The sequence below is a fragment of the Eptesicus fuscus genome, chromosome 20 (genome assembly GCF_027574615.1).
Source record: "Eptesicus fuscus isolate TK198812 chromosome 20, DD_ASM_mEF_20220401, whole genome shotgun sequence".
NCBI lineage: Eukaryota > Metazoa > Chordata > Mammalia > Chiroptera > Vespertilionidae > Eptesicus > Eptesicus fuscus.
The window spans coordinates 16222101-16249335 of NC_072492.1; the positions used below are offsets into that span (position 1 = coordinate 16222101).

The 27235-nt window shown below is 56.1% G+C and overlaps 2 protein-coding genes and 2 non-coding genes across 9 annotated transcripts; 2 read left to right on the top strand and 2 right to left on the bottom strand.

Moving 5' to 3' along the window:
• Positions 1–4360: 4360 nt before the first annotated feature.
• Positions 4361–4438, top strand: MIR132 (microRNA mir-132). The gene has a single exon (NR_129072.2). It is a non-coding gene; the product is annotated as a microRNA mir-132 (primary transcript).
• An 800-nt stretch (positions 4439–5238) lies between these two features.
• Positions 5239–5345, top strand: LOC114233860 (U6 spliceosomal RNA). Its single transcript, XR_003620049.1, has one exon. It is a non-coding gene; the product is annotated as a U6 spliceosomal RNA (small nuclear RNA).
• A 3316-nt stretch (positions 5346–8661) lies between these two features.
• OVCA2 (OVCA2 serine hydrolase domain containing) lies at positions 8662–10199 on the bottom strand. Its single transcript, XM_008147890.3, has 2 exons — positions 9864–10199; positions 8662–9512 (listed from the first exon to the last, which is right to left on the bottom strand). The coding sequence occupies exons 1-2, from the start codon at positions 10036–10038 to the stop codon at positions 9013–9015; spliced, it is 675 nt and encodes a 224-aa protein (XP_008146112.2). The 5' UTR covers positions 10039–10199; the 3' UTR covers positions 8662–9012.
• On the bottom strand, positions 9096–19114 carry DPH1 (diphthamide biosynthesis 1). Of its 6 annotated transcripts, none has more exons than XM_054709535.1 (13): positions 18983–19114; positions 16877–17029; positions 16688–16751; positions 15066–15187; positions 14479–14636; positions 14230–14351; positions 12269–12337; positions 11710–11866; positions 11471–11571; positions 10876–10954; positions 10463–10605; positions 10210–10315; positions 9096–9141 (listed from the first exon to the last, which is right to left on the bottom strand). In XM_054709535.1, exons 1-12 carry the CDS (start codon positions 19041–19043, stop codon positions 10228–10230), a joined length of 1317 nt encoding a protein of 438 aa, XP_054565510.1. In that variant the 5' UTR covers positions 19044–19114; the 3' UTR covers positions 9096–9141; positions 10210–10227. The 6 variants fall into 6 exon arrangements, with proteins under 6 accessions (XP_054565510.1, XP_054565511.1, XP_054565509.1 ...); XM_054709536.1 differs by lacking the exon at positions 9096–9141 and adding an exon at positions 9451–9512 and having other exon boundaries at positions 10210–10311; positions 10465–10605; XM_054709534.1 differs by lacking the exon at positions 9096–9141 and adding an exon at positions 9451–9512.
• Positions 19115–27235: the final 8121 nt, after the last annotated feature.

The window sequence follows — 27235 nt, forward strand, 5'->3', positions numbered from 1 at the left end:
CCCAGTTAACTCTCTTCAGACATTCCTGGATGGAACTATTTATACCCACCCCAAGCACACCCACCCTCACTCATACACATGGGTTAGGTATGCACAGAGTAAGCTCATTTGCAGCCAGATCCTCTCCAGATTTTGACACCAATGGGCACGCATGTTTACACACACACACACTTGCCCCCTTCCGAGAGCCAGGTTTGGCTCTTTGAGATACCCCTGGGCTGCCACATAGGATCCCCCGTGAATCTGGGCAGAGGGGTTACCCAAACAGCTCGCCCTGAACTTGGTCTCCGGAAGGACCTCAGGATGCTCGACTAGGAATGGCCGGACGCCTCTTGAGGGTCCTGCAGAAGTGACTCCAGCCCCCAGATTCCCCAAGTGAGTCGCTCTGAGAAACCCGATTGGACGACCGCGTCTCCAACCCACTGACTGGAGAGAAATGGGGCAAGAAGGCCTGCAGCCTGGGGTCCCCCCTCCGCAAAGTCCTGCACCCCAGGTGAAGGCCCTGTTCTTGCAGGTGACTCCCCGTCTGGGAGGGAGGGGATCCGGCACTGATGTGCAGGCACTCGCTGAGCTACTCCGGAAGTATTCCCCGCTGCCCAGCCATTGCATCAGGCTGGTAGCGGGCACCAGATCTCGTTGCGGCCCACGCTCCGCCTCCTCCCCACACCTCCTAACCCCCGCCCACACGTGAGGGGTGGGAGTGGGTTCCCGAGAACCCCTGCAGCTTCTGATTGGGTACGCCTTCCTCAGCCGCCGCACCAGAGGCTGGGGCGCAGAGTTACCATAGTAACCGGTGAGGTTCGCCCAGACCGCTTCTCTCCAAGGCCTTGGAGAGCTTAGCAACCACGCGGGGCTGCTGTGCGGATGGCGCCGCACTCCCTGCCCCCCCTCCCGTGCGGTTCTCAGCCCCCAAGTCCCCTCCAGAGGCAGTGACTGAGTCATTCATTGAGGGAACGCGGGTGCGGCCACTCTCGGTCCCAGACCGACACCAAGGGCTCGATAGCCCCCAGGAGGCTCCCTTTCCTCCGCAGGCGACTTCATGGCCTCGGGGCCAGGCGATGGCTACGGGTCTCTGCGGGTCCTTCTCACTCTCACCGCATCCTGAGTCCGCCCTCACCCTGTTTTCAGTCGTGTTCTGGGTCATTCTTATCCCAGTTCCTCTCTTCCGTCTCCCCGTGGTGTCCTCACCAGGGAAGTGGTGAGGTTCCCAGAATGAAAATGGTGAGCTCCAGAGCTGCCCGCCTCTATGGGCAGAGGGTCATGCTGTTTGCTGAGGGGGGAAAGTGAATGGGGAGCTGGAGGGAGGCGGGAAGGCTCCTCAGAAGTGTTCTTGGAGCTGGGCTTTGATGGATGGATAGGAGTTCCTTCCCCAGGCAGGAAGGCATTCCTGAAGAAGATAAGCTCTGGGACAAAGCCTGGAGCAGAAAAAGGACTCAGGGTGGCCAGATTCCCAAAGAGTACGGAGAACCTCTCTGGCCCCATTTCTGCTGCCATCTTTTATCCTCTTGGAGGGGCCAGATCCTAGCGCCTCAAGGAGCCCTTCTCTCTGTGTCTCTTGTGCAGGGGAGGAGTCTGTCCATTGTGAACCCACCCCAGTGTCTGCTGTGCCCACTGTCCTTGTTTTTCTTTTTAAAATATATTTTTATTTATTTCAGAGAGGAGAGGGAGAGAGAGAGAAACATCAATAATGAGAGAGAATCATTGATTGGCTGCCTCCTGCATGCCCCACACCAGGGATCAAACCCATAGCCTGGGCATGTGGCCTGACCCCAGAATCAAACCGAGACCTCCTGCTTCATAGGTTAACTCTCAACCACTGAGCCAAGCCAGCAGGCTCCTTGTTTTTCTTTAACACTCTTGACAGATACCAGATGATTTCCAAGTCAACTTAACTGCTCCAGCCCCTACCCTCAAGCTGTCCTTATATCTACATGGAGGGCCTTACAGAACTGCCCCCAGCCTAACTGCCCTCCTGTGGATTCCGATCTTCAATCTGTGACCTTTCCCTCCCTCCCTAGTCCCACCTAGTCTGGCCTGGCCCTTCCTCTCCCCACCCCAATCCAGCTCCTAACTCTGAACACATTCCCTCCCCCACTTAGAGCCCTCCTCAATTGATGGAGTTAGGTTGGGCCAGGATCATTCATTTCCCTGCTCCTGTCCAGGGGAACTCTGCCCCACATGGCATGTCCCCTTCCTGCCAATTCTGACCTCCAGGAACTCTAGTTCCTCCCGGAAGTGGGCTCTGCTCTGCCACACCCTTGAAAGCCCTCTCTGCCAGGCTGCTGAGCCCTGGGTCTCCTTCACTCATTCTTACGCTCATGTGAGCTCATATGCCCATTATTCCACAGATGCGTCCTAAACTCGGCCTGCTGGGTGCCAGGCTCTGAAACTGACACTGCCCACGACCTGTCAGCCCCCCTTCACTTGCTGAGGCTCCTCTCCCTCTCACCCCCCCCCCTTCTCCTGACACCTTTTGCCCAACTTCCCCACAGAGGAACCGCCCCACCCCCGCACCTGCTCATTTCTGAGAGTCCAAGGGCCTCGTGCCTGTCCTCAGTTTTCCTGCTTGGCCTCGGGTCTCCAGCTCCCACTGGTACCTGGACCCCCACTGGGCACTCCTTCCAGGCCCAGCCTCCTCCTACAAAGCCTCCCAAGACCCTCAGCTTCCCCACTCTTCTCCCGCACAGCACAGCTCTAGATGCTGCTCTCCGAGGGCCCAGCTTCCTCCCTGCCCCCACCTCAGTGATCGACACCTCAGGGGCTCTGGAGTATAACGCCGCCACCGCCGGGGTACATCTTGTGACGTCACAGAGCCCTTGGGTCCAGGACCTGAGGTGTGAGAGTGGGGACTGCCGGGTGAGGACCTGGAAGGCCGGGCGGGGTGGGGCTGTGTCCAGAGTGGCACTATCTCCCGCAGGCCCCCAGCCCGCAGTTCCGGAAAGTTAACCCCTTGTAGACGGTACAGGGGCACGGGCTCCCCTCCCTGTTCCTGCTTCCGGGCGCCCTCCCCAACGCCTAGGTCCCCACACCCCGCCCCTTCGCCACTATAAATAGCCCCTCTTCCCGTTTCCTAAATTCCCTGCTGACGTCGGCAGCACGTCAGTGTGTAGGAGCCGCGGCCGCATGAATGAGCCGCCGCACGAGTACTACGCGCGGCTATAAAAGCCGCCGCGCCAGCCGGGCTGCGGGAGGCGAGCGCGCGCGGGCGCGACGCGGCCGGACAGGTAAGCGGGACCGACCGATCGACGGGCGACAGACAGGGACGGAGGGCCCTGAGGAGGACGGCAGGCGGTGGGTTGGAGGGCCCCTGTGAGGTGGGGGTGGGGACGGGGTGGGGGGCGAGGGTTCCCTCGTAGCTGGTGGAGCCCGGGCCAGAGCGTACACAGAACCCTGTGCAGCACCTGCCCGCGCCCGGATGCAGACGCAGCCACTTCGGAGGAGCATCGAGCAGAGGACCGGCCCCAGAGCGCCCGCGGTTTTACCTGGGGCTCCTGCGCCATCCTCCCAAGAAAGTGGGGCGAAGATGCTGGTGCCTCAGGAGACGCACCCCCTCCTTCCCCTCCCCGCAGCGCGGTGACTCAGCCCTGCTGCCCCCGCCGGCTAAGCTGGGCACCCGCTGCGGCTCTCTCAGGACCCCCGCCCTGCGTTCCACCGGGGCGCCCCCCCACCAGTCCCGACCCGTCGGGCTGGCCTCCGCGTCCCTCTGAGTCCCGTCTGCCAGCCCACACGCACATCGGCAGCCTCTCGCCTTTGCGCGAGGAGCTGTTCTCTCAGGACCGGGCGGGGGTGGGGCCTCGGCAGGACCGCCCCGCTCCACCCCACCGACCCCCCTCCGGAAGTGCCTTTCAACAGGGACGTCTTTGACGTCACAGGGCTTTGACGTCAAGGGCCGCGTGCCTGTCCGCTAGCGCTGGAGCCCAGAAAGGCGGGAGACGCGGGGGAGGAAGAGCAGCAGCGCCCCCAGCTGCTGGCGACAGAGGCACTCCCCTCCCCCGCTCCCGGGCAGCGCGCCGGCACCTTGGCTGTGGACTGCTTACTGCCCGGGCCGCCCTTAGTAACAGTCTCCAGTCACGGCCACCGACGCCTGGCCCCGCCCCCGGACAGCGGACCCGGGGCCCTCTGTCCCTAGAGTCCTCAGCCCCGAGCTTGCTGCTCGGGCTGCCGCTGTCCGCGGTGCTGATCCAGCGCAAGCTCGGCCATCAGGCGGTCCCTTCCCTGGTCCCCAGGGGCTGCGAGGGGCGGCCGGCCCACACGCACATCGCCCAGCCCTGTAGCAGTCCAGCGCCCGGTCCTCCGCCGCCCCCCCATCTCGGTCCTGACGTCAGCCTGACTGGAGCTGCCACGCGCCCCGCCCCCGCGTCTCCAGGGCAACCGTGGCTTTCGATTGTTACTGTGGGAACCGGAGGTAACAGTCTACAGCCATGGTCGCCCCGCAGCACGCCCACGCTCCGCGCCACACGGAGCCGCTCACTGCTGCCCCAGTAAGGGGGAGACCAAGAGCCGGAGGAAGCGGGGGCAGCGAGTCAAGATTCGAGGTGTCTGCGGGGGTGGCGAGAGGTTTGACGAAGGCAGGCGCGCTACTCCGGGGTCTAATTGCCGTGCTTCCGCCGAGGCAGAGAAGGAAGCGTGGTGTGTGGAGTATGTCTGACCGCCAGCCTCGGTGACCGTCCTGTTTTCCTAGCCAAGGTATTGCCGCCAGGGGATGGTGAGAAGGCCAGTAGTTACGATAGATATTTGGGTTGGGGTTTTTTTTTTGTGTGTGTGTGTGTGTGTTTTTAATCTCCTCAGTAGGACGGAGGCTGCTGGGACCTGGATGCAAGAAAAAATGCCTCCTGTGGACTGAAGTGGTTAGACAGGAAAGTTTGCCTAAATGCACCACAATCTCATTCTTCCAGGAACCCTTAGCTGAGTAGGCAGAGGGCAGTGAGTAATTCTTGAACTCATTTTCTGATGGCGTTGCAACGTCCCCTCACTCCTCTCCCCACTCTTTGCTCCTCTTTAACCATGTAGGGTAAGAGAGGTTGCCAACCTTCAGGAAAGCCAGTGGGCTTGTGAAGTTAACCAGGTCCCTAAAGCATTGTCTGAACATATCAACATCCTCCCCTCAGTCTAAGTGCTGGATTCCAATTTGAAACAGTATCTCAAATTAGCCCTAAAGAGGGGGAGTGAATCAGAGGGGCTGAAGTCCTATTGTGCCAGTGAAGTGTGTGAAATGACCTCTTCAAAAACGTCACCTGCGTGCTCGCTTGGGCAGCACATATACTGACATTGGAACGATACAGAGACGATTAGCATGGCCCCTGAGCAAGGATGACACGCAAATTCGTGAAGCGTTCCGTATTTAAAACAACAACACGTCACCTGAAGCCACCATCACCTACTGCAGGAGCTATTGCATCCTGGGTGCAGAATTTTCCTAGAGATAGTGTTGGGAATGGTTAATGCAACACAGCCCTGCCACCCATTAAGCCAGTTTTTCTTTACTCTTCCATACCCACTCCTAAGACAACTGGTGCTGATTTCACAGCTAATCCATGTCCACCTGCTGCCTGCCTTCCTCCCACCTAAGGACCCCGAGGTCTTACATTAAAATGCACTCAATTCTGGAATCCAGGGGGCATCCATGGGCAGATGTAGTGTATGCAGGTGGGAGCAATGCACAGAGAAGCATCCCAAGCATCATCAACTGGTTGTTATGGGGCCATGTTGTTTCTGAGCTTTCTGTAAAATGAGATAATTCTTCTTTTGGGTAAGTCTGATGTGAAGACCAAACAGGATCATGTAAGTAAAAACCTTTAAAAACTGCAGAATGCTATTTTGTTTTTAAGTACTATTCTATTAGGCTGCTATATCTTTATCAGGCCGTGGTGGTGTTGGGGAGAACCCAGCTCTGGGCACTTAGGCAAAATGAACAGGAGAGGGGGCGGGGAGGGGGGCACATCTCTCTGAGATCTCTGGCACTGGGATTGTTGAGAGGTTCTTTGCTAAGGGTCTCTCTTCCATTTGCTTTAGGAATCTAAAGTGGAGTGAAGAAGGAAAGAGAAATGTAGGGGTATTTTGAAAAGAAGAAACCAAGGCTTTTGCAGTTGGAACCCATTTAGAGAAGGTGGTCAGAGGAGGAAAATAGCCAGAAGACTGTATGCAATGTGGAGTTTCTCAGTGTCTTGGAAATCATTTAATGCACCCCACTCCAGCTTATTTTATGGATTAGGAAGGTGAGGCCCAGTCAGGACATTTAGCCCAAAAGGAGTGAGTGGTGGCCTCTGCTCACCTTCTATAGGGCTGCTGAGGAAGCAATGGTCAAGAATGTGAGTTCTTGGATCCGAACCAACTTTGGGTAAGTTATTTAGTCTCTCCATGCCTGCTTCCTCAGTTGTAAAATTAGGTTAAAGTATCTACCTCATGAAGGTGCGAGATTAAATTAGGCAACTATAAAGCTCCACTTACCATGTTTGGCATAGTTAGCACTCAATAAATGGTATTCCCCTTTCTATCCTCTGAATCTCATTTTCCTTAGTTATAAACTGAAAAATGTTAAATCAATGATTCTTGAGAGCTTGCCCCCCCCAATGGAGAGCATGAGAATCACATGGGCTTTTATCAAATAACACATATTAACAGAGACTTACATTCTCTCTAAACAGTTTTAAAATATGATGTTGCATGGAAATGACCAGGGGTAGCTTGTTGAAATGCAGATTTCTGGGTCCCAGTGATTGAAGATTTGGATCTGGAGTTTGGCTCCAGAAATCCAAGTTGTTGTTTTAAATTGATTTCAGAGAGAGGAAGGGAGAGGAGAGAAACATCAATGATGAGATAATCATTGATCAGCTGCCTCCTGCACACCCCCTACTGGGGATGAGCCACAAACTGGGCATGTGCCCTAACCTGGATTGAACCCTGACCTCCTGGTTCATAGGTTAACACTCAACCACTGAACCACGCCGGCTGAGCAATCCCAACTTTTAACATAATGCTGATGCAACATGACGCCAGGTGACATAGATCATTGTTGGAGCCAGATCTGTTCTCTTCTGGGTGATTTTATGATTTTCAGGGGAAATTCTCATCTCAAGCATGAGCACTTCTGCTGCACCTAATACTGCTCTGCTCTGCCTTCACCCTTCTAACTTTAAGCCCTGGCTTAAAATTCATTCCCCAATATATCTCCCCCTCTCTACTTTAATCTTCACAATAATCCAAGTAGCAGTAGCTGTGGTACACAAGCCATCATTCTCACCTCTTGGGACCTTGCTAAAATGGGCAGCCTGTGATTGCCATGAGGGCTCGTGAGCCCTGAACTGCAGAGCCACTGCATTCATTCCATTTTGAACTGCTTATTTCCAGAAGAGTCAGAAATCTGAATTTTTGTGTGAAATTCCTAAAATTTCAAATATCACAAATCCATTTTTTCCCCCTAAAATGCCATGGACCCAATCCAACAGGCCTGTAGGAATAATTCAGTCCATTTCAGAGTTTTCACCTTTTGCTAAGGAAAAGACCCCTTTAAAAACCATGAGCAAGGCAGAGGCAGACTGAGCTAAGAGCTTTCTCCCCACACCCACTTTCGGCAGCAAAGGTCCTAAACCCAGTAAACTGGGTCTGTCTAAGGCAGGTAACTCCAGTTCTTAAAAAAACATATATCTTGCATGGCTGCTAGCTATAGTGACGAACTCAGAATTGTTGGTAATTTAAGGACTATTAGTCTAGTTGTCTTAGGATGGACTGGAGTATTTCGGCTCCATTACTTAAGTCCCTGGGGGCAACCATGCTAGAGGGATAGATAGGTTCTGTTATGACCTTCTAGAAAAGCAACGAGTTGTTGAGCCTACAGAGAGAACTGAAGTCAGAGAGCAGTGAGGGCCGAGGGGGAGCGCAGGAAGTAGGGGAAATGGCTAAGTGGGCAGGCTTTAGAGTGCCTAGAAACAACTGCAAACCAGATGGGCTGCTTGGGCCTTGGCTGTGATCACTACAGTGTAGCATCAATCTTAGCAACTGCAAAAAGGGGCAAGTTTGGAAAAGGATTTCTTCTGTGCTGTCTTTGGCCTCAATCCAAGATTTATCACCATCCCACCCTTTGAACTCATAGCTCAGAGGAGCTAAGGAAGTTATGGAGAAAGCAGAGAACACAAGAAGCCAGGGTTCGACAAAAGGCCAGCACACAACTCTCAGGGATCAGGATGGAGGAAGCCTCAACTCAGTATGGTCCAGGTTCTCTTCCCAGAACTTCTGATACAAATTCTTCCCCGATTCAGCCGAGAACTCCTTTCCTTCAGCTTGGGACTTAAGACTTCCATCAAAAATGTGTCTCTGCACACACATGCAAGAGCTTCTCCTGGGGGCTAACTGGAAACACCTCCTTCCTTGGTGCTGCCCTGGAGGCTCTGTGGATGTGGAGGTTTGTTATAAAATGGTTTTGTTTTCTATATCAGGAAAAAGATGCTCAAAATTCAAATCACCACTTTGTGTGGAAGACAGTGGTACCAGCCCCTACTTTTCCCATGCCACCCTCCCCTCATTCAGGGTTCCACTAGCCTTTTCCACGTTTGAGTATCAGATGCCAAGGTCAATGTCCACTAAGGCCGCCTGATCCCCATTTTCTTTGAATACAGAGCTGGGATTATGTAATCTGAGTTTTAAGAACTGCTATTTGTCTTTTTTAAAAATATATTTTTATTGATTTCAGAGAGGAAGGGAGAGGTAGAGATAGAAACATCACTGATGACCAGAGAATCACTGATCAGCTGTCTCTCGCATGCCCCCCATTGGGGACTGAGCTTGCAACCCAGGCATGTCCCCAGACTAGGAATGGAAACATGATCTCCTGGTGCAACCACTGAGCCACACCACAGGGCAAGACCTGATATTTGTCTTAATTGGTGATGGTGAGGAGCGCAAACAGCAGTGGAGGTCCCAGGGTAGGGGCAAGGGGAGAGCAGGGATCATAGAGGCTGCCCCAAAGTCAGTGTCCCCACAGGGGAGGAGGATCCAGGGATCCAGGCATTTGATCTTTCACTCTGCAAACTGGTCCAAGAACTTGAGGTAGGCCTGGCGCTGTGATGCAGCTGCTGGAATGAAGTGGCCACCAGAGTGGGTGAGAGTGATGGATCCAGTGAATCGGCTAGCCAGTTGCATACTCTCCTGAGAGGGGATGACACGGTCAGTGTCCCCAAAAACATGGAGTGAAGGCAACGACAAGGGACCCTGCAGGATGGATTCCTGGAGGCCAAGGCCCCGAGGACAGAAACCAGATACCAAGATGATAAACCTTGGCAAGGGGAAACGGGGATCGCCTGCTTGGCCAAGGGCGCACACAAGGGCTGCTAGCGCAGCCCCCTGGCTGAAACCAAGGAGCCCATCAAAAGGTCCCAGCTTGTTCAGTGCCTGTGCCACCGTTCCCAGGGCTTCTTCCAGACCTCTGCACACTGTAGGCTCTTCCAGTGCGGAGAAAACGTCTGCCCCCTGTTCTGAAAACCACCAGCCTCGAGGCTGCTCCTCTGGAGGGCAGGACCCTACAGAGATACGGGGGGATAGGTGGGGTTAGGGCAAGGGGGAATGCAGGAGGAAAGAAATGAGAAAGGGAGGGTTTGGGAATGACGGAGAAAAGCGGCTGAGGGGAGAGAAGAAAGTCTGGGGGAAATGAGGTTGGGAACAGATTGATTGGCAAGGGGAAGGGCGGGCGGAACAAATCAAAGTAAACATGGGAGGCTGGGATTAAAGAAATGAAAGGTATGGGTAGAATGAAGTGGGAGGGTGGGAGGAATGAATGAGGATTCAGAGTAGGGGTGCGGTGAAAAGTGTTACAGAGACGAGGCAAGATAGAGAGGACTCGGAACGCATTTCCGGGGCAGGACTCCTCTCACCGGACTCCGGCCCGGCGCCCGCGGTGTCCACGACCGGGTGCGGGCCGCTGAGGCACACGAGCTCGGCGCGGCCCCGCAGCGCCTTCCTCAGCGCTCCCGTCTTCTCGCGGAAGCCCCGCTCGCTCTGCCGGAAACCCGCCAAGCACAACACACGCAGAGGCTGCGGCGCGGCCATAGTGCGAGACAGCGCGCCAGAGGGAGCGGAAGCGGCCTTTCCCCGAGCGGAAGTTCAATTACGCGAGGGGCGGAGCCAAAAGGCCGGTAACACCCTGAAGGCGGGCCTCAGCGAGCGAGCGTTCCCACGACAAGGCGGAGTGGTGAGGCGCGGCCGAAGCAGGGCGGATACCTGAGACTCAGGAGCGTCTCACAGTGCGAGTGGCACCACCTTCTCTTCTCTGCAGCCGCAATCCTCGCAAGTCACGGCTGGAGAAAGGCGCGCGGATCCCTCCTGCACCCGAGTTGCACACTTTGGTCAGGGTCCCACTTCGGCGGCGACGTCCATCCCGCTCGCATGCATTTCCCGTAGCGGCCGCATGGCGGCGGCCACGGCTCGCGTCGCTAGGGAGCGACCATTCCTCCCTCCTTGGGAGTCCCTGCCTACCTTCCCCAGCGCAGGCCGGCGGGGTGCCTGGGAGGGCCGGTCTCGTCCGTGGTTCACCGTCCACGGCCCCAAGGAGCTGCCAGCATAAAAGTCCATGGGGTAGGGCTGCTGCCAGGAAATGTCCCGCAGGGCCACCGCCGCCTAGAGGAGGAAAACTGGACAAGAACATTTGCCAACACTTTCCCGCACAGGATTATTTCATCCTCACGATGGCATAGAAGATCCTGTTATCAATGTACACAGAGGAAATGTCAGGCTAAAGAGGTTAAGAGACTTGCCCACGGCCACTCAGCTAGGAAGTGGCTCAGCTGTAACTACTAGTAAGTACTGCCCGCCTACCACACTCCACTTTAGATCCCTCCCTTGACAGAACCAGGTGCAAAGTTCCACTCTGTCAAATGTTGGTGTTACCTCATATGGTGTCAGCAGCGGCTTGGGGAAGGCTGTGCCCCAGTCAATGGAGAGGCGTGGACATGCCACCTGTACCCACCTGGGAAGGGAAGTCAGATCAGACCCGAGGGAGGTCTTCCCCCTCTCCTGGGCAGCATGCTGAAGAACACGACTGTGTCCCCAACACACCCAATGATGCTTACTATGAATTCTAAAGTTAAGACGGTAACTTACTGCTGTTTAGAATAACACTGTAGTGTTGCTTGTCTTCTGTTTCCTTCCCTGACTACAAGCTTTCTGAGGACAGGGCCTGGGCAACCTCCTTTGTGATAGTATCCCCAGAATCAAATTTAGTGCCTGGTACAATGCAGATGCCAACCACCCCTCAATCTCATCTCCCACAGAACCACTGTGATGGTGCCTGTCAGCCCCAAGACAGACAAAATAAGTGTGATCTAGAGCAGCCCCTGCTGGATGAGTGCTCTGTAAACATTAGAATTTCATGATCATGGAAGCAATTCCTGTTGACGCCAGCCCTCCATATGTGCTAGGAAGGACCCAAATTCTAAACTTCGTTAGCCAGTCATAGCTAGATAGATAAGGTGGAGAAACTTACACGTCCACCTGCGGAAGCAGACTAAGCTTGCTGGGGAAGATCTCGGAGAGCAGCAGCCTCACGAAGGGCAGTCCCAAGGCTTGCAGCCTAGATTCCAGGTGCTGTTGGTAGAGGAAGGCAGAGCTGGAGTCATCAGGATCAAGCTGCCAAGGCTAAATTCTTTGGCTTACTGATTTTTCCCACTGACGGATGGTTTCCCAGTCAGTCCCTTCCCCAGAGGCCATCCCAAGCCCTCTGACCTCCAGAATCTTGGGGCTGCCCTGCCGGCCCAAAGTGCCCAGGATAAGGCCCCAGGATTTAGCTGAGCGGGCAGTGGCTATGGCTTCTTGGCGGTTAGTCTGCATTCGCTGATGGTCATAGTGCTCTCTGGATAGGACTTTGCTGTATGGATCGTATCTGGAAAAGAAGCTGTCAGGGTCACAATGACAGCCACTTGTGGGACTTGGGCTGTACACACAGCTCCCTGACTCAGCCCCTTGGTCTCCTGAACCTTCAGGCTCCACGCAGGTAATTAGGAACAGAGGCAAGAGCATGGATTGTCATTGGGAAGATCCGTCCCACAGCTGGGCAGGCAGGAGTGGGAGCGGGTTTAAGGATATCCATGTGAATCCCAGGGGACGGGTAGGTACTGGGCAGCAGCAGCCCTAGGTTTGATATTAGATTCAGGACCCAAGTACCTCATATCTTTAGGGCTGGGGGCTGTTAAAGGGCCAGAGAATGAGGATTTGGCTGATTGAGGGCCTCAGTGGCAGAGAATCCCACCCTCTCCCCAACTGGTTGGTCCAGCTCAGCCCATACCGGTAAGCAGGGACGTCGGGGTTGGCAATCATGACAGACTCCAGATGGAAGCGGCCATCTCCCAGATATCTGCAGGGGGGTCAAAAGGGGGTGGTGGAGCCACAGAAGAAGCAGGCACTGGCTTGGGGTACAGAGGACTGCGTTCTTGGCTGGCTGTGCCTACTGGCTGTATGTGAACTGGAACAAGTCATTTCACCTCCCGAGGTTTTGGTTTTCTTACATGTAAAAAAGGAGCTTGAACTGGACGACCGTAAAGCCCCTCTAGTTATTTAATGCAGAAGCTAAGAACGCCCCCAACCTTCTGGGGGTAAAGGCACAGCTGAGGCCAGGTAAGTCTGCTCCAGGCTGTAGAGATCCTCACTTGGAGGTGGGGGGGCGGAGGGGGAAACAGATTCTCCCTCGCTCAATACAGACAAGGGAGTAATGTTCAGAGTGTCATCTAAGCTGTTAAATGAGGTTCCGGGTATACACTGGCTACTCTCTGCCCTAACTGGCTCCTGGGTCCAGCTCCTGAGTTGCAACAATAGATACTGTTTATTGGACTTATGCCTGCTGTGCACTGGGCCTGGGCTAAGCACCTGGCATGTATGACTTCACTCAGACCTATCAAATAATCCTCTAAGCTACCTATACTGTTCCCATTTTACAAGATACGACTGAGGTTCAGGGATGGTAAGAAACTTGCCCATCCCTGGTCAGTGTGGCTTAGTTGGTTGAGCATTGTCCCCTGCACCAAAAGGTTGCCAGTTGGTTTGATTTCTAGTCAGGACACATGCCCAAGTTGTGGGTTTGATCCCCCGGAGGGGGTATGCAGGAGGCAGTCAATCAATGTTGGCTCAGTGGATAGAAGAATTTCGGCCTGTGGACCTAAGGGTCCAGGGTTCAATTACAGTCAAGGGCACATAACCTGGGTTGCAGGCTCCTCCCCGGCCCGGGCCCTGGTCAAGGCGTGTGCAGGAGCAACCAATGTTTCTCTCATAATGATATTTCTGTCTTTCCCTCTCCCTTCCACTCTCTCTAAAAAAATCAATGGAAAAATATCTCAGGTGAGGATTAAAAAAAAAAAAAAAAAGAAACTTGCCCAAGTCACACAGCTATGAAGCAGTATATCTAGGGCTCAACTCTAGGCCTAACAATCAGGAGGCTGTACCCAGTATGCCCTGGGAGATGCTATCTCTAACAGCACCTTCGCAGAACGTGAAGGGGCCAAAGGATGGAAGAAAACCTGTCATGGCAGCTCCTTCCCTGGGAGACCACACCGAATTTTGAGGAATGGCCAACACTCAGGGTTTCCCTCCCTCCAACACACACGTCAAAGCCCCCAAGGGTAGGCATCTGTGAGCTCAGTTATGCAGGCACGGGCACACGGGAAATGCCGCTTGGGAAGCAGGACTGCCAGGTCTGGGCTGGCAGTAGGCAGGGGTGTCTATGGGCAGGGGTGTCTGTGTGAGTACAGCAAGACCCCTGGAACCAGAATCTGCAGCCCCAAAGGTGGGCTAAGTCAGGGGAGTGTCCTGCCTCCTTTCCTGCCATTAGTGAGGAACGGGGCTCCCCAGTCCCAGCAGGAGCTGTCCGCTCTGAGCTTGGCTGCATTCACACAACATTAAGCATTTCCATTACCTAAAATAATTAGGCAGCAGGAGACATGCCGCTCCTCCTTGTTAGCTGTCCGGATGCTAAATTAATGGGGCTACAGCCTGGGTGTACCCATCCATCTTCTCCAATTATATTCCCACCATTTCTAGCCCACCCTCACCCCCCGTCAGGCCCTCTGATTCCTGCCTCACCCTGAGCATAGCCTTCTGGACAGTGGACAAGGGCACTGGTGAGGGAGACAGAAAATCTGAAACCCTATTTGGACCCCATCTTGCTGGTGACCTTGAGCAAATAGTTAAGGAGTTTTAGACTCCTAGGGTACATTTCTTATGCCTGTAAAATTGACACCCCCATTTTTCACTTACACAACAGCCTCCACGTCTTTGGGCAGGTAGGGTGATGTGCAGCCCAGAATCTCCCCAGGGGACAGGGGCTTACACTGTGGGACACTCACGCGATACTCAGCTTTCAGCTCCTGGGCGACTGCCTGTAGGGAAAACGAGAGAAGGAAAGCAAGTGGATGGGGAGGGAGAGCCAGGGCCAGAGGACCGCCTGCAGCACCTGGCACGGGGACTGAGAATAGCTTAGAGACTGGCTGCTGCCTGTCCACTTACCTGCAAGGTTGACACAAACTGTATGGTGCTGACCAGGGCAAGGGCACTGGCTGGGGGAAAGGTGAGGCGGATAGAGTCCAGTAGGTGGGTAGTGTCTATCCGGATGTCCACAAAGACATACAACACCCGAAAGTCTTGGGCAGAGGTGTCCATGGGAACTGGGAGGAGGGAAGAGTTCAGGAGACTGTGGTTTGGAAGGCAGAAGGGGCAGAAAGGCCTGGCCCAGTCCAACATCTCTGAGAAGCCAGTGGCTTCAAGTTGGGGATAGAAGGAAGTGGTGGGGGAGGGGGGCGTCACAGGTCTGTTAGAATCTCCTTCTTGGTCACTTGGGGAGTGGGGGGGTTTAAGGGGACAGCCTGCTATACCAACAGCCTTTCAAACACCCGCATCTGGGACAGCAGCATGGTTTCCAAGGCAACCAAATACAAAGGAAAGATCCACCTGCAGAGCAGGAAGGCTGAGGCCATCCCAGAAACCAGGAGGGACCTCATGCCTGCAAGCAGGACAAGGCACTGTGATGGAAATCAGCGTGCAATCCGACCTCCCTACCAGCCCTGCCAGGGCCCAGGTGTCCTGGTCTGCCATACCCAGGCAGCTGTGGCCATAGTGCACCAGGAAGTCAGCTCCCAGGGCCCTTGCAGTAAAGTCATCCACACAGCAAGCCCCGTAGGTCACATCACCCATCACCATCACTTCGGCCTCTGTGAACCTGTGGGAATGGACAACAGTGGCACAGTGGTCCAAGGAGCGAGGGGGAGGAGAGATCTAACCCTGTGCAAGGATCTCAGGGCCCAGCTCCTCCCTCTCCACCTCACCCAATTCCTTGGGTAGGCAGCTGCCGCTTCTGCCAACAAAGAGTAGGAGGGGCCCAGCTGCCACCTCCTCCAGCCCTGGCAGCAGCTCCTGGAACTATAGCTGATGAGGATGGTCTCTGTGGCCCCCTGATTCCTCTGCTCAGGCTCCGACTACAAGAGGGACCCCCAAATCTCAGACTGGCATACACAGGGTCAAACAAACACAGACCTCCTGACTCATCCCACCCAGAGCAGTGAGCATGCACACATATGCAAAGGCACCTGTCCCCAAGTCTTGGCACTGTGGGGTGCGTGGGCATGCATATGTGGGTATACATAGCCTCCCTGATGCCCAGACCCCCTGCTAACTCCTCACCCTTAATCAAGGCCCTCTGTGCCCAGGATGGGGGGACCCATGCATAGCTCCCCCATAGCACATGGCACTGCCCACACGCCCCATGTGTCAGGAAGAGTGGGCTCTGGCCAGCACATTGCCAGGAGATCTGCTGCCAGGCCTGAATCACTGTGGGCTGGGGGTGGGTGGGAAGACCCTTCACCCCCCTGAATTCACTACAGGAATGGAGTAGAGGACCAGCTCTTCCCTGAGAGACCCATCCCTGGGGCATGCATTCTGGCTCCTTGACTGAGGTCACTCATTTATCTCCTGGGGGCGTGGTGGAGAAAGCTGAACTGCTGCCAGTCAGCCCCTCTCTTCTCCCTCCCCATCCCCATCCCCATCCCCAAATCAGGTTGTGCACAAAAGCAGATTATTCAGCTCCTTAGAATGCAGCCCAGGCATCTGAGTCAGCCTGAGCACTTAATTTTTTATAGATTAAAACGTATGCAAATTGGCCCAAGCCCCAGAGAGCATCCCTACGGGGCAAGAGGATGGGAGTAGGGAAGTGAGTCTGTGGCAGCGGGATTAGGAGCAGGGTGCGGGGAGGGCAGCAGCAGCAGGGAAGTGGGAGGTTCCCATCACGAGATGACCTCCCCTTTCTCCCTTCTCCCTCCCGGTTCGTGTGTGGGTTCCAGATGGCTGAGCACTCACCCCCACTGCCCAAGGATGGCTCATTGTATTGAAGAAACTTAGAGGAAAGGAGGAAATGAATACCATCTCTAAGGCACTTCTCCCCGCTAAGCCCCTCCTTGCCCTATTCCCCAAGATGTGCCAAAAATAAAGGATCCCCTTGGCCAGACCCCGAGCCGACTACTCAGCCCATTCCAGGGTCAGCTCTGAGGATTCTTAGGTTTATCCTCAGGCCCCACCAACTTCTCTGTCTTAATTTTGGGTTTTTCCCTTTGCATGTGCATGGTTGTAAGGCAGAGGTCCAGAAGGAAAGAATCATGTCAACAGGCAAAGCTGTAACGGCCATGAGGTCTTGGCTCAGCTCCCTCTCCTGTACCCCAAACCTCACCTTTCCAAGATATCCACAATGGTGCAGGCGAAGAGGAGAAGGCCTTCAGGCATTTGCAGGGCCACTGCAAGACAAAGCAGACACAGGAGAGCGGAGGATGGGTAGGCAGAGGCTGGAGTGGGGACACTGCCCCTAAGTGGGCCAGGCAACCTCTCCAGACCCACCGCAGCTCAGAGCTTGGAGGCTTACCCTTCTTGGCCTGGGCCTGCTGGATCCTCCAGATGGTCTTGGGGATCTCAAAGTTATAGTTGGAAGGCAGGACTTGAATGGCTGCCTGCAGCTGGGGGTTGTTCAGGATCTCAGGGGGTATCTGATTGGCCAAGCGGCCCCGAGGGACTCGACCTAGGATCCATGTAGGGCCTGCGTCAGTACCTGGCCAGCACCTGGCCAGCACCACAGCCAGACTCAGCTAAGCTGTTAGCTCCACCTAAGTTTCAGTCCCAGAGCCCAGATCCCTTGGGGCTTGCCCAGCCATCTTCCCCACTGACCTCATCCTGAAGCTGCTGGAAAGAAAACTCAGGCCAGGAGGAAACCTGCACAGTTCATTTCCATGTTGTGAGATTATTGGGAATCAAAGACTTGAGCCATGAATGGGGTACAGTTCACCCCTTACCTCAGGAGAACAGAGGTGACACCGGGGGACTGAGTTGAGGGGCAAATGGAAAAAAAAAGTCCAAAGAGCTGCTCCTTGAGAGAGAACAACCCTGAGGAAAACGCAGGATCCATGGCAGCCCAAGAATTCTGGGAAAATGTGCCTCCTCCCCCAACCTGAGAACACCTTGAAGTTCTGAGGTCCTAGATAAGAGATCTAGAAGCAGCACAGTTATAAATTCTAATGTAAAAGACCGCCTTCCTGCCCAGCCAGCGTGGTGCAGTGGTTGAGCGTCAACCTGTGAACCAGGAGGTCATGGTTGGATTCCCGGTCAGGGCCCATGCCCAGGTTGCCAGCTTGATTCCCAGTATGGGGTGTGCAGGAGGGAGTCAATCAATGATTCTCTCTCATCAGTGATGTTTCGATCTCTCTCTCTCCCTCTCCTTTCCTCTCTGAAATCAATAATAAAAATATATATATATATATATTAAACGATTGCCTTCCTTACTTGAGTACACTCATTATGGCTACACTGGTTAATTCCTGCACTCTTGCTTCTCATTTAAAAGGGAAATAAACACCATACATTTAACTGACTTAACAAGTTCCCTGGTCCCATTGTTCCGCCCCACTTCCCACCCCAGGAAGAATGGAAACAACATACTCTAGTCAGGACTGTGGGAAAATAGGTTTAAGGGCAGAAAAGTGGCCTTGATCTTTAGGGTACAGTAGTCTAGTGGGGGCAAATGTAGATATGCAAATAATTACAACCCCCTGATTAAAGGAGAAAACATTGTAGCCCCTTAGTAAAGCTGAAGCCCTTAATCCGCATCCTATTCCCCACAATTCAGTTTAGCTCAACCCCGTTATCTCTTTAGGAACCAGGCAGTTCCGGAATGTAATAAGGCAAGAAATGAAGTAAATCAATGACTACTGGCTGAGTCTGTACTATCTGTGCCAGAACTTCTGTTAGGGTCCTTTACTATGACAGGTGGGATTCTCCCAGACCTGGTGGGTGGGGTGGTGGTGAAGTGGAGAACTAGCACGGCCCATCCGGACCCTGAAGCCAGATTTGAATGTTACCACTATGGTTTTGGAACAACCAGCCCAGTGTTCCCTGGCCCCTCACAGAAGCTCCTCGGACAGGCACCATTCCCTTGTGGTTGTTGAGGTGTAGGAGCTGGTAGTCTTAGCAGCTCAATTTGTCACAAGGACCAGCAGGCGCCGCCTCCTTTAACACGCGGCTAAATCTTCCGTTTACATCAGTATCCACGGAAAGATTGAGGTCCCCGAGTCTAGTCCCTGTACCTTGCACAGGCCTGGTATTCAGTGGGCGCTCAGTAAGTGCCCGGTGGATGAAACCACGAGCCCCTTCCCTGAAAGCATTCCCTGCGACCCCTGTGCAGGGCCCGCTGCAAGGCGCCCGGCTCCTTCCCTCCCAGCCAGGTCCGTCTTCCCCGAGAGTCTTCATTCTTCACGCCCCCGTCTGCCGGCCCCGGCGGAGCGCAGTTTCGGGCTGAAGGACCACAAGCTCCTGGGAGGGGCTGCTCACAGTCACGCCCCAAGGCCACAAAAGCACCCCTGGGCTCCGGTGACAGCGGCCCAGAGCGAGTGATGGCGGGGCCTTCCAGGTCCTGCCTCTGACTTGGGGAGCCCTACCCAGAGATGCGAGGTCCAGAGGCCGCAGCGTTAGAAGCACCCACCTCTGCCGGGGCCGTTTCGGCCGCCCGGCCCCGCCGCCTCGGAGGCCACCAGCGCCGCCATCGCCGGCCTGCCCACGTGGGAACCGAAAAGGCAGCTCTAGAGGAACGCGGAGAGCGCAGACATGGCGATCGCTCGCCGATCGGCGGCGCGGGGCGGGGATTGGCTGGGCGGGGACCTGCAGGAGAAGGAAGGGGCGGGGCCGCTGTGGGCCCGGCTCGGCCCGCAAGGTCGGGACTCGCGAGAGCCCCTAGTGGCCGCGGGCCGCAGCGGCTGCACTCTCCCCGCTGACCCGACGCTGGCACTCCCGGGGCAGGGCTCCCCTGTCTGCCCACTCCCTCCCCGACTTCTGCGGGCCGAGTTCTGTGAACGGGGACACCACCAGGTCTTCCTTCTGCTCCCCTCCCTGGTAAAAGCAGTGGACGCGTGTAGGTGGGGCCACATTCCCTACCTCGGAGGACCCCACTGCCCCACAGGACAGAACTCTGTGCCCAGCTCCAAACTGAGTCTTGGTGCCGATTTCCAGAGCGCCGGGGTGCCTTCTCACCTTTAGTGTGGAAGCGTCACATGTGAAGAAATGCTACCAGGAGAAGGTCCTGAGCCTCAGGGTGCTTCCAGTGAGGATGGGGCAGTCCAAGGACTCCGATTCTGGATTCTGGCCCACGTTTCCCCCTGCCTAGGCTGCCCCTTAGGCTTATGGTAGAGATTTCTCCTGCTCAGTGGCTGAGCTCCTGGGATCCCAAAGGGAAGGCAGAGCAGCCAGTGAGACAGCGTGGACCTTTGAAAGAGCAGAGTGCCTTCAAGACTGGCCTTCAGCAAGGTCTGCCCCATAGAGCAATGGTTCCCCAGAGCCACTTGCCCACCCGGCCTTCTGGCACCATCTTCCCCTCTCTGCAGTGGTGATGTGAGCATAGCTGGCCCTTTAAGACAGCTCTGTGGCCTCAGGCTCCCCTGGAGGCCCTCCCAGCTTGGAAACTCCTAATTAAGGTGCAGAGAGAAGTGAAAAACAAGCAGCCGGGAACTGGCCCTGCCTGGGAGGCTGCCCAGAGAGGAGGGGTGGCTGGGCAGGCTGGCCGTGAGCAGCCAAGAGGAGGACCAAAAGGGGTCAATGTTCTGCCCCTCCGACCGCCAACTCATGCTCTTCCGACAGTCACAACTTTGAACAGGGATGTGGCCAACATGGGTCCGAAGAACACACCTCTCACCTTGATGAGAGTCCAGCCTGAACTTCCCATCTCCCTCGGTTTCTCTGGATCCCCAGGGCGCAGGATATCAATTCTAGGGATCCCCTCAGTCCAGCTTCTCCCCCTTTACAACACGAAGGTCCAGCCGGTGGCCAGCTCTGGTTCCGGATGCAGCTTTAAGTTCCAAGAGGGGAAAAGATTGGCTTCAGCAGACCAGTGGCTTCTCCCTAGCGGGCATCCTGCTGGGCCTTTTTCTGAGGTAGAGGTGGGGGCGGTACAGGTAGAGGTGCTTGATAATGGAAGGCCCCCATTCTCTTATAACATTGCACTACAGCCTCTGTGCTGAATGAGCTGCCCCAGCCCCCAATAGGAAACCAGGCGATGTCCAGGACAACTGGACATCAAGGACAGACGTGAGCATGTCCCCCAAGACCCTGCAGTGCAAAACATGGGGGGCTGCCATTCAACTTGGTCCAAGAACACCTCCATCTGTCTGTGGGGGGTCTCCCTGCCCGAGTTACTCAGCAGTCTGAGTAATTACTGCCTGACAAGAAGGCGGGCGCAGTGCACCCCCACATTATACCACAACACCCGCCTACAGTCACCCCCACCCCTGGCTGGACTCCAAAGCCGCACTCAGCCCTCCCGAGGCTGAAATAACTCTGCTTCTCACACTCACGCCCAGTTCCAGCCAACTTTGCCTAAGATGCTGGAGTTTGCGGGGCAGGGGTCATGGGGAGGCGGCTTGGGGAGGCGGCAGGAGGAGTAACACACCCCGCTTCAGGCTGGCAGTTTGGCCCTGATCTGCGGTATGATACTGAGCAAGTTGTTCAGCCTCCCCGGGCCTCAGTTTACCTGTGGAGGGCCTCTGCAAGCTGTGCCATTGAGCTCAGCTTCAGTGTCAACCTGGCAGGGCTCAGGCAGGGAGTGGGGGCAGCCCAGCCCTGCAGCTGGTCAAGGCTAAGAGAAAGAATGCCTTCTGTTCCCACCTCAAGATGGACCAATCTTCAGAGCAAGGTTACTTCCTCACCTTGTTCTCCCATCGGCACTTCCCTCCTTCCTAGAATGGCCTTTCTCCTCCTCAGCCTGTTGAACACAGCCCTCAAGATCTAACCCAGATGGCACCTCTTCCGTGAAGCCTTCCCGATGGCCCTTCACTTCCTTACAGAGCCAGCAGGGAAGATACACTTTGTATCTCCTCTTGTCACATTCGGGAAACGGATTGTGGGTCTTTCTTCCCTAAGCTTCTGGAAACCCAAGCCTACATCGTTAGCTCACACCCAAGCTTCAGTGCAGCGAATGCATGCATGGGTGAATGAATGAATGATACCGGCCTTTTTGACCTTCCTATCGTGCCAGATTTTTCTCTAACAAATCACACAACTCATTCTCTCACTTTAATGATATCTCTGCTTAGGTGTCACTTGCTCAAAGAGCTTTCCTGCCCTGACCCCTCATTTCAGCTCCAGACCACCACCATTTGTTTTTCTCCCAAGCACCGTCTCACCGAGACTTTCCGCATTAGGTCCCTATTAGACTGTAAACTCCACAAAGGCAGGGGCCTTCTCTTTCGCATTGGCTGGAGTCCCAAGACTAGTAGTGCCTTACACATGATAGACCCTCAATAAATAGGTGGTGAATGAGCGACTTAGCCCACTTTTTCCTCTGCCAGGACCCCTCTTATGCTAGGCCAGTAGGGGGTGCCGGCCTCCACCCAGGATCTTGCCTAGCCTGAACGCTCAGCCCAATCTGCCCCCTGCGGGACCTACTTTCTAGGCGGTGCCGCCTCCATTTTCTACAAAGCCCCGGCGGGGTCTGTGCAGACTGAGGGAAATCAGAGGGTCCCCTAGGCGGAGGGAGCTCACTTGAGCCCCACGTTGGTTCTTCCCTCTCTCACCCTCTCTCTCTGGGGTTTGCAACTGGGCCTCCTGGAATGCTTGCTACGAGGTCTAGACCCGCCTGGGGGCACGCCACACCTCCTCCCAAAAAGAATAGTGTCCTGGGACGCGGGACGCGAGGCGGCAGGGTCTGTCGGAGCTGTCCCGGGCGGGGAGGAGCCGTCGAGCCTCCTAGGAGGAAGCGGAGCCGACCCAAGAGGAGATGGGCAGGGATGCGGACTTGTGACCGCGGGCTCTGGGCGGCGGTCGTCTCGTCCCAGCTGGTCGGCTGAGCGCACGCTTCCAGCTGCCTGGCTGGGTGACCTCCATCCGCGAAGGGCGAACGGGCGGGGGGTTGGGCTGCGGGTACGAGCTTTGGGGAGCCCACGGGGACGGGGAGGGGCTTTCCGAGTGGTCCGATGGCCGGCCCGGGGGCTGGGACAGGTACTTGGACGGACGCGGGTGGAGGGTCGTCCCCGGGGGCGGGCTCAAAGAAAACACCTTGGGAGGCGGCGCCGCGCGGCTGAGCGCCGCTGCCCTGGGAATAGGACGGCGCTCGGCACCGCGAGCTGAGAGCACTTTCATAAATTTTGTATGGGAGGCGCTCCGTGAGCGGGGGCGGGGATCGGAGCGAGGAGGAGGGAGCTAGCGAGGGAGGGAAGGAGGGTGGGAGGAGGAAAGGTGGGGGAAGCCGGGGGGAGGAAGGGAGGCGCCCCGCTCCGCCGATCGCTCGGTCCTGCAAACGCGCGCCGGGCGCTTTCCCCGGAGCTCCGCGTTGCGTGCGAGCGCCCTTGTGCAGCGGCGGCGGCGGCGGCCCGAGGGGGCGGAAAGGAGGGGGCCGCGGCCGGGGGGGCGGCGTCCCCCCTCAAAACCGCCTGCAAAGTGCTCTGGGCTGCAGAAACAGGCCGCCGGATTCGCAGAGCAAGCCGCTCGTCCCGGGGCTTAGCGAGCGCGCGGGGCTGCCGGGCAGCGCCGCGGTTGCTGGTGGGCGCCGGTGCCCTCTGCGCGGGGCTCGGGCTCACCATGCCCCTGCGGGGCCGCGCCGCCGGGCACAAGCGCATCCCCGGCTTGCCGCCGCCTCGACGCGCTCGGATTAGCTGCAGCCAGCGCCCAAGGATTTGAATCCAGACCCCGGAGGGAGCGCGTCTAGGCCGACCTCAGAGTGGCGGCCCCGCGGCCAACATGCTTCGCAAAGGTGAGTTGGAGCCGCAGGGGCAAGTTGGAGTTGGATGCGCACGGGGCAGAGCCGCTGTCCTGGGAGCTGCCCAGAGCCGGGGCTCCGGCCCGGGAAGCAGCCCCTGGCGGGCTGGCGGGCTTTGCGGGTGCGCACCCGCGGAGGGGTTGCTGCTGGAGCTCAGCCGGGTTCCGTGGCCCCTTGGGAGACACGGGATTTGCCCCATGGATCAAGCTGTCAGGCCTAGGGATCAGGCTCGACGAGGTCATTCCGAGACCACAGTGAGCTGCCCATGATGGAAGGGGAGCTGGCCTCCTGGGACCTTTGCTTTGCTATTACAAAGTTTTGCACTTGCAGGCTCCGTCCCCTGCGCAGGCACACGTCGCCGGCTTCCGCCGCTTTGTGGGGGCCAGTCCAACCCGCTCCAGTGCAGCCTTCGGTCAGTCACTGCGCGGCCCGGGCACTCACTGCGCGCCCTAGCTTCCCAGGTGGGGCCCGGACGCGGGCACCTTCCCTGTAACGCAGCTTTGGTCTCCAGGGACGGGGTCCGGGCACCCAGCGGTCGAGGGGGATGGCTAGCGCCCAATGTCCGGTTCCTCAAACTTTCCCTGCACCTGGAGCGGAGGGATGCGAAAGCGGAGGCCGTGCCGGCTGCGTGCGCTGCCTGTGCCAGACTCCACTTGAGGTCTGGCCCAGGGACCCCCCCCCCACCACGACCCTCTGGCAGCCCGGCTCATTGCCGAGCGTTGCAAAGTTGGCGCCAGTGCTGGGGAAGTTCCGCCGCGCCCCCACGTGGCTGCCGCGCGGGGAGCGGTCCCCGGGGCCCAGGGAGGGCAGGTGACCATGCGGTGAGTCCGTGGGCCCCACCACCCGCAGCCCCGACCTCTGCCTCTGCCTCTCCCCCCTCCCAAGTCCGGGTGGGCTCCGCGCCCCGCCGCCCCCACTCCCTGCCCGTCCCTGGCCGGGGCCGGGCTGCCGACGAGCTTCGGCGCCTGCGGCGGACAGTGCGGGCCCTGCGGGAACCGGCTGGAGCGAGAGCTCAGGTAACCGAGGGGCCTGATCCCTGCGCTCCGCGCTCCAGCCTTAATCCGCCCTTGTTTCCATGGCAACAGACCGAGGTGTCGTAAGCACAGGATTCTGACCTCACAGTAGGATGGAGAAGGAGAAAACGGGCAGGGGGAGGTGGCCGAGAACGGGGAAGCGAAGCCTCAAGGTGGGCGGGGAGAAACAGATGTAGGGGTGATGGAAGAGACCCCAGAAGCGGGTTGGACAGGTGGGTGAAGAAACCACGCCTTCCTGGGAGCAATAAAGGCTGTGTGGTGGTCCCTACTCGCTCAGGCTGACCCAGGACCCCGGGTTACCCTGTCGTGGCAATACAAACTTGTGTGTGACTTGTGCCCTCCACGTGGGTCGGTGCAGTGCCGAGGAAATGGTGACTGCCTTTCACTGTGGTGTGGGAAAAGTCTCCCTGGCTGGTGAGAAAACCCTTCCCCGATGCACCCCAGTTCCTTGTCCCTGCAGAAAGGGGCTAAAAATCCGTTCAGCAACCAGAGTGCCTCTGCCCAGAGAGGGTGCTTTTCACAGAGCTGAGCACTGGCCCAAACCTGCGACTCTTGGGCCTGGAGCCTGGTGGGGAAGGCTTCCCAGGCCAGGTTTGAAAGGCCACCATGTTTGACTGCAGGTCTGTGATGGAGATAGCAGGGAGGACTTGACATCTCATTTTCCCTTTGGCCTGTTGTCTTTTGGCACTTTGCAGTGAGAAATAAGCCATGAAGCAACCCACACACCCTTTTAGATGGTTCAGGTGCTCAGGGAGGCTTGAGCAGCCTCCAGAAGCCTTTCTCTCCCATCTTTGCTAGCCACCGGCCCCAGGTGGGATGAGCCCAGTGCATTCTGGGGGCCATTCCTGGGGGAGGCTCTTACCCTGCTCAAGAGGTGGCCCTGGAGGCTTGGCAATCACGTGTGTTTCCAGATAGGCCTATTCCCCCTCCCTGTATAGCACGGCTGATGGGAGATCTACCAAAAAGAGGTTTCCACCTGGATTGGCCTGAGGGAAACAGAGGAGAGGAGACCGCTCCGCGGCCTGGAGCCTGCTGCTTGGACATGGTGTGGGCAAAGGACTTTTATTTTGTGTGTGATTTTTTTTTTTTCCTGGGCAATTTTCTCCCTCTGCCCCAGATCTGATCCTTAGGACTTGTGTGTTTTACACACTCGCAGGACACTCAGATTCTCGGTGTGGATTCTAGGTATGTGCCCACAGCCAAAGGTGTGCCTGAGGCAAATGTCAAGGGAGGTGGCCATTGAAGTTCCTGCTTCTCGAATTGTTCTAAAGGCTCCAATCAAAAATGTTTTAGGACGGGTTGCAGTTTCTCTGTCTATCTGATGCAGAGCCCTGCATGGGGTCCTGCCCCTGAGGAGTTTCATACTTCAATTATGATTTGGAAAAGGGTTTGAAAGATGAAAAAAAAAAAAAGTGGCCTTCCCTAGGTCCTGGGGAGAGAGGAGAAGAGAAAAAACCCTTACCTTTCTGCAAAGGGTAGGGCTCATGGTCTTGACAAGGAGTGCTTTGTGGAGTTGGGAGGCTCAGTGGTCTGAAGCCTCAGAGAAGGAGGAAGGTGAGAGTAGTTATTGGACCATGAGGGTCACCTCTGATTTCTGATTGTCCTATTACAGCGAGGACATTTTAGGGGGTGCTGCCTTGCATCTCTTAATGAAGGATTCTGCTGGGCACAGCCCTACCTCAGTGAACCAGAACAGCCCTGAGAGCTCAGTGGATCCTGCTGCCGACAGGGCTGGTAGCTGAGGGCTTCGGCAGCTGCCCTGCCAGCTTTTCCAGAGCCTGGCCTGCCCTGTAGAACCAGGGGTATAAAAAGTAAGCCTCTGGTTAGAGGCGAGAGGCTGGGCCCTCCCCATGGTTGCTCTCCCTAGCTTCCCTAGGGCAAGCGAGGCCCTGAGCCACCCAGTTATCATCCAGGAAGGAGGGGCAGCCTGCTGGGGATGTTGCTGAGCCAGAAGTGGCCTGCTTAAGGTCAGAATCTATGGTTTTCCTTTTTAGAGCTGTAAAAGCAGCATGCAAATCAACAGCCTCTGGGCTAGCACAGAATCATAAAGTTTTTGTCTTGTTAAGGAAAGAGAGTGCCAAATAGGCTTTGTTAAGTGGCATTCTAATTAATAATTTAAAATCTTGTAGCTGTCTTTCATTAGAATTTATCTGTACATCAACCACAAAATCAGTCAAACACACTCATTTATAAGTTAATGCTACCCCTGAATAATTCAGCAAGAGCTAGACTAAGTCCTGCAGCCCAGTAAGATGCATTTTGTCCCTTTGGTTTCCATAGCCAGATGGACTGGCCTGGTGGCTAGATTGGGTCTCCTTTGTGGAAAGAAGGGAAGGCACAGGGAGGTCGGGACCACGGGGTTGTCAGATGCTTGGTTGATTTGAATCCAGAGGTTCCCTAGAGGATCAGAGAATCTCCATGTGGCCAGGTGTGAACAGGCTCCATTTCTTGGAGCCACTGGTGACACGGCCCACTTTAGTCCCAGTGGAGAGGGGAAAAGAGGGGTGTTCCATGGACAGCCACGACACACTTCTTTCTGCTGCAGAGGGAGTGTAGAGGGGACATAAAGAGCCCTGCTTGGGAGGGTGGAGATAGGAGGCTTCTTAGCCCAAACCCAGGTGGAATTTCCCTCTTCCCAGACCAGTTCGGAACCACTCAAGGAATGCAGCCTCGTGAAACCATTGTCACCAAAACAGCTTCTTTAATTGGGAGCTTCTGGGATGCTTCTTTCCTCAAAGCTCCTGGCCCTTATGCCAGAAAAGAAGCCAAGAGGAGGAATTTGGGGGGAGCACCAGGACACCTCAAGAGAAAGAAGAGGCCGAGTGAGTTGCGAACTAAAGTCCGTGCATGCGTTTCCTCACTGGTGGCCAGAATAAAGACAAGGAAAGCAGTGGCAGGTTCCATTTGTGAGCTCAGACCACGTAGAAAACGTGTTTCGGTTCGGCTCCTGTCATGCCAA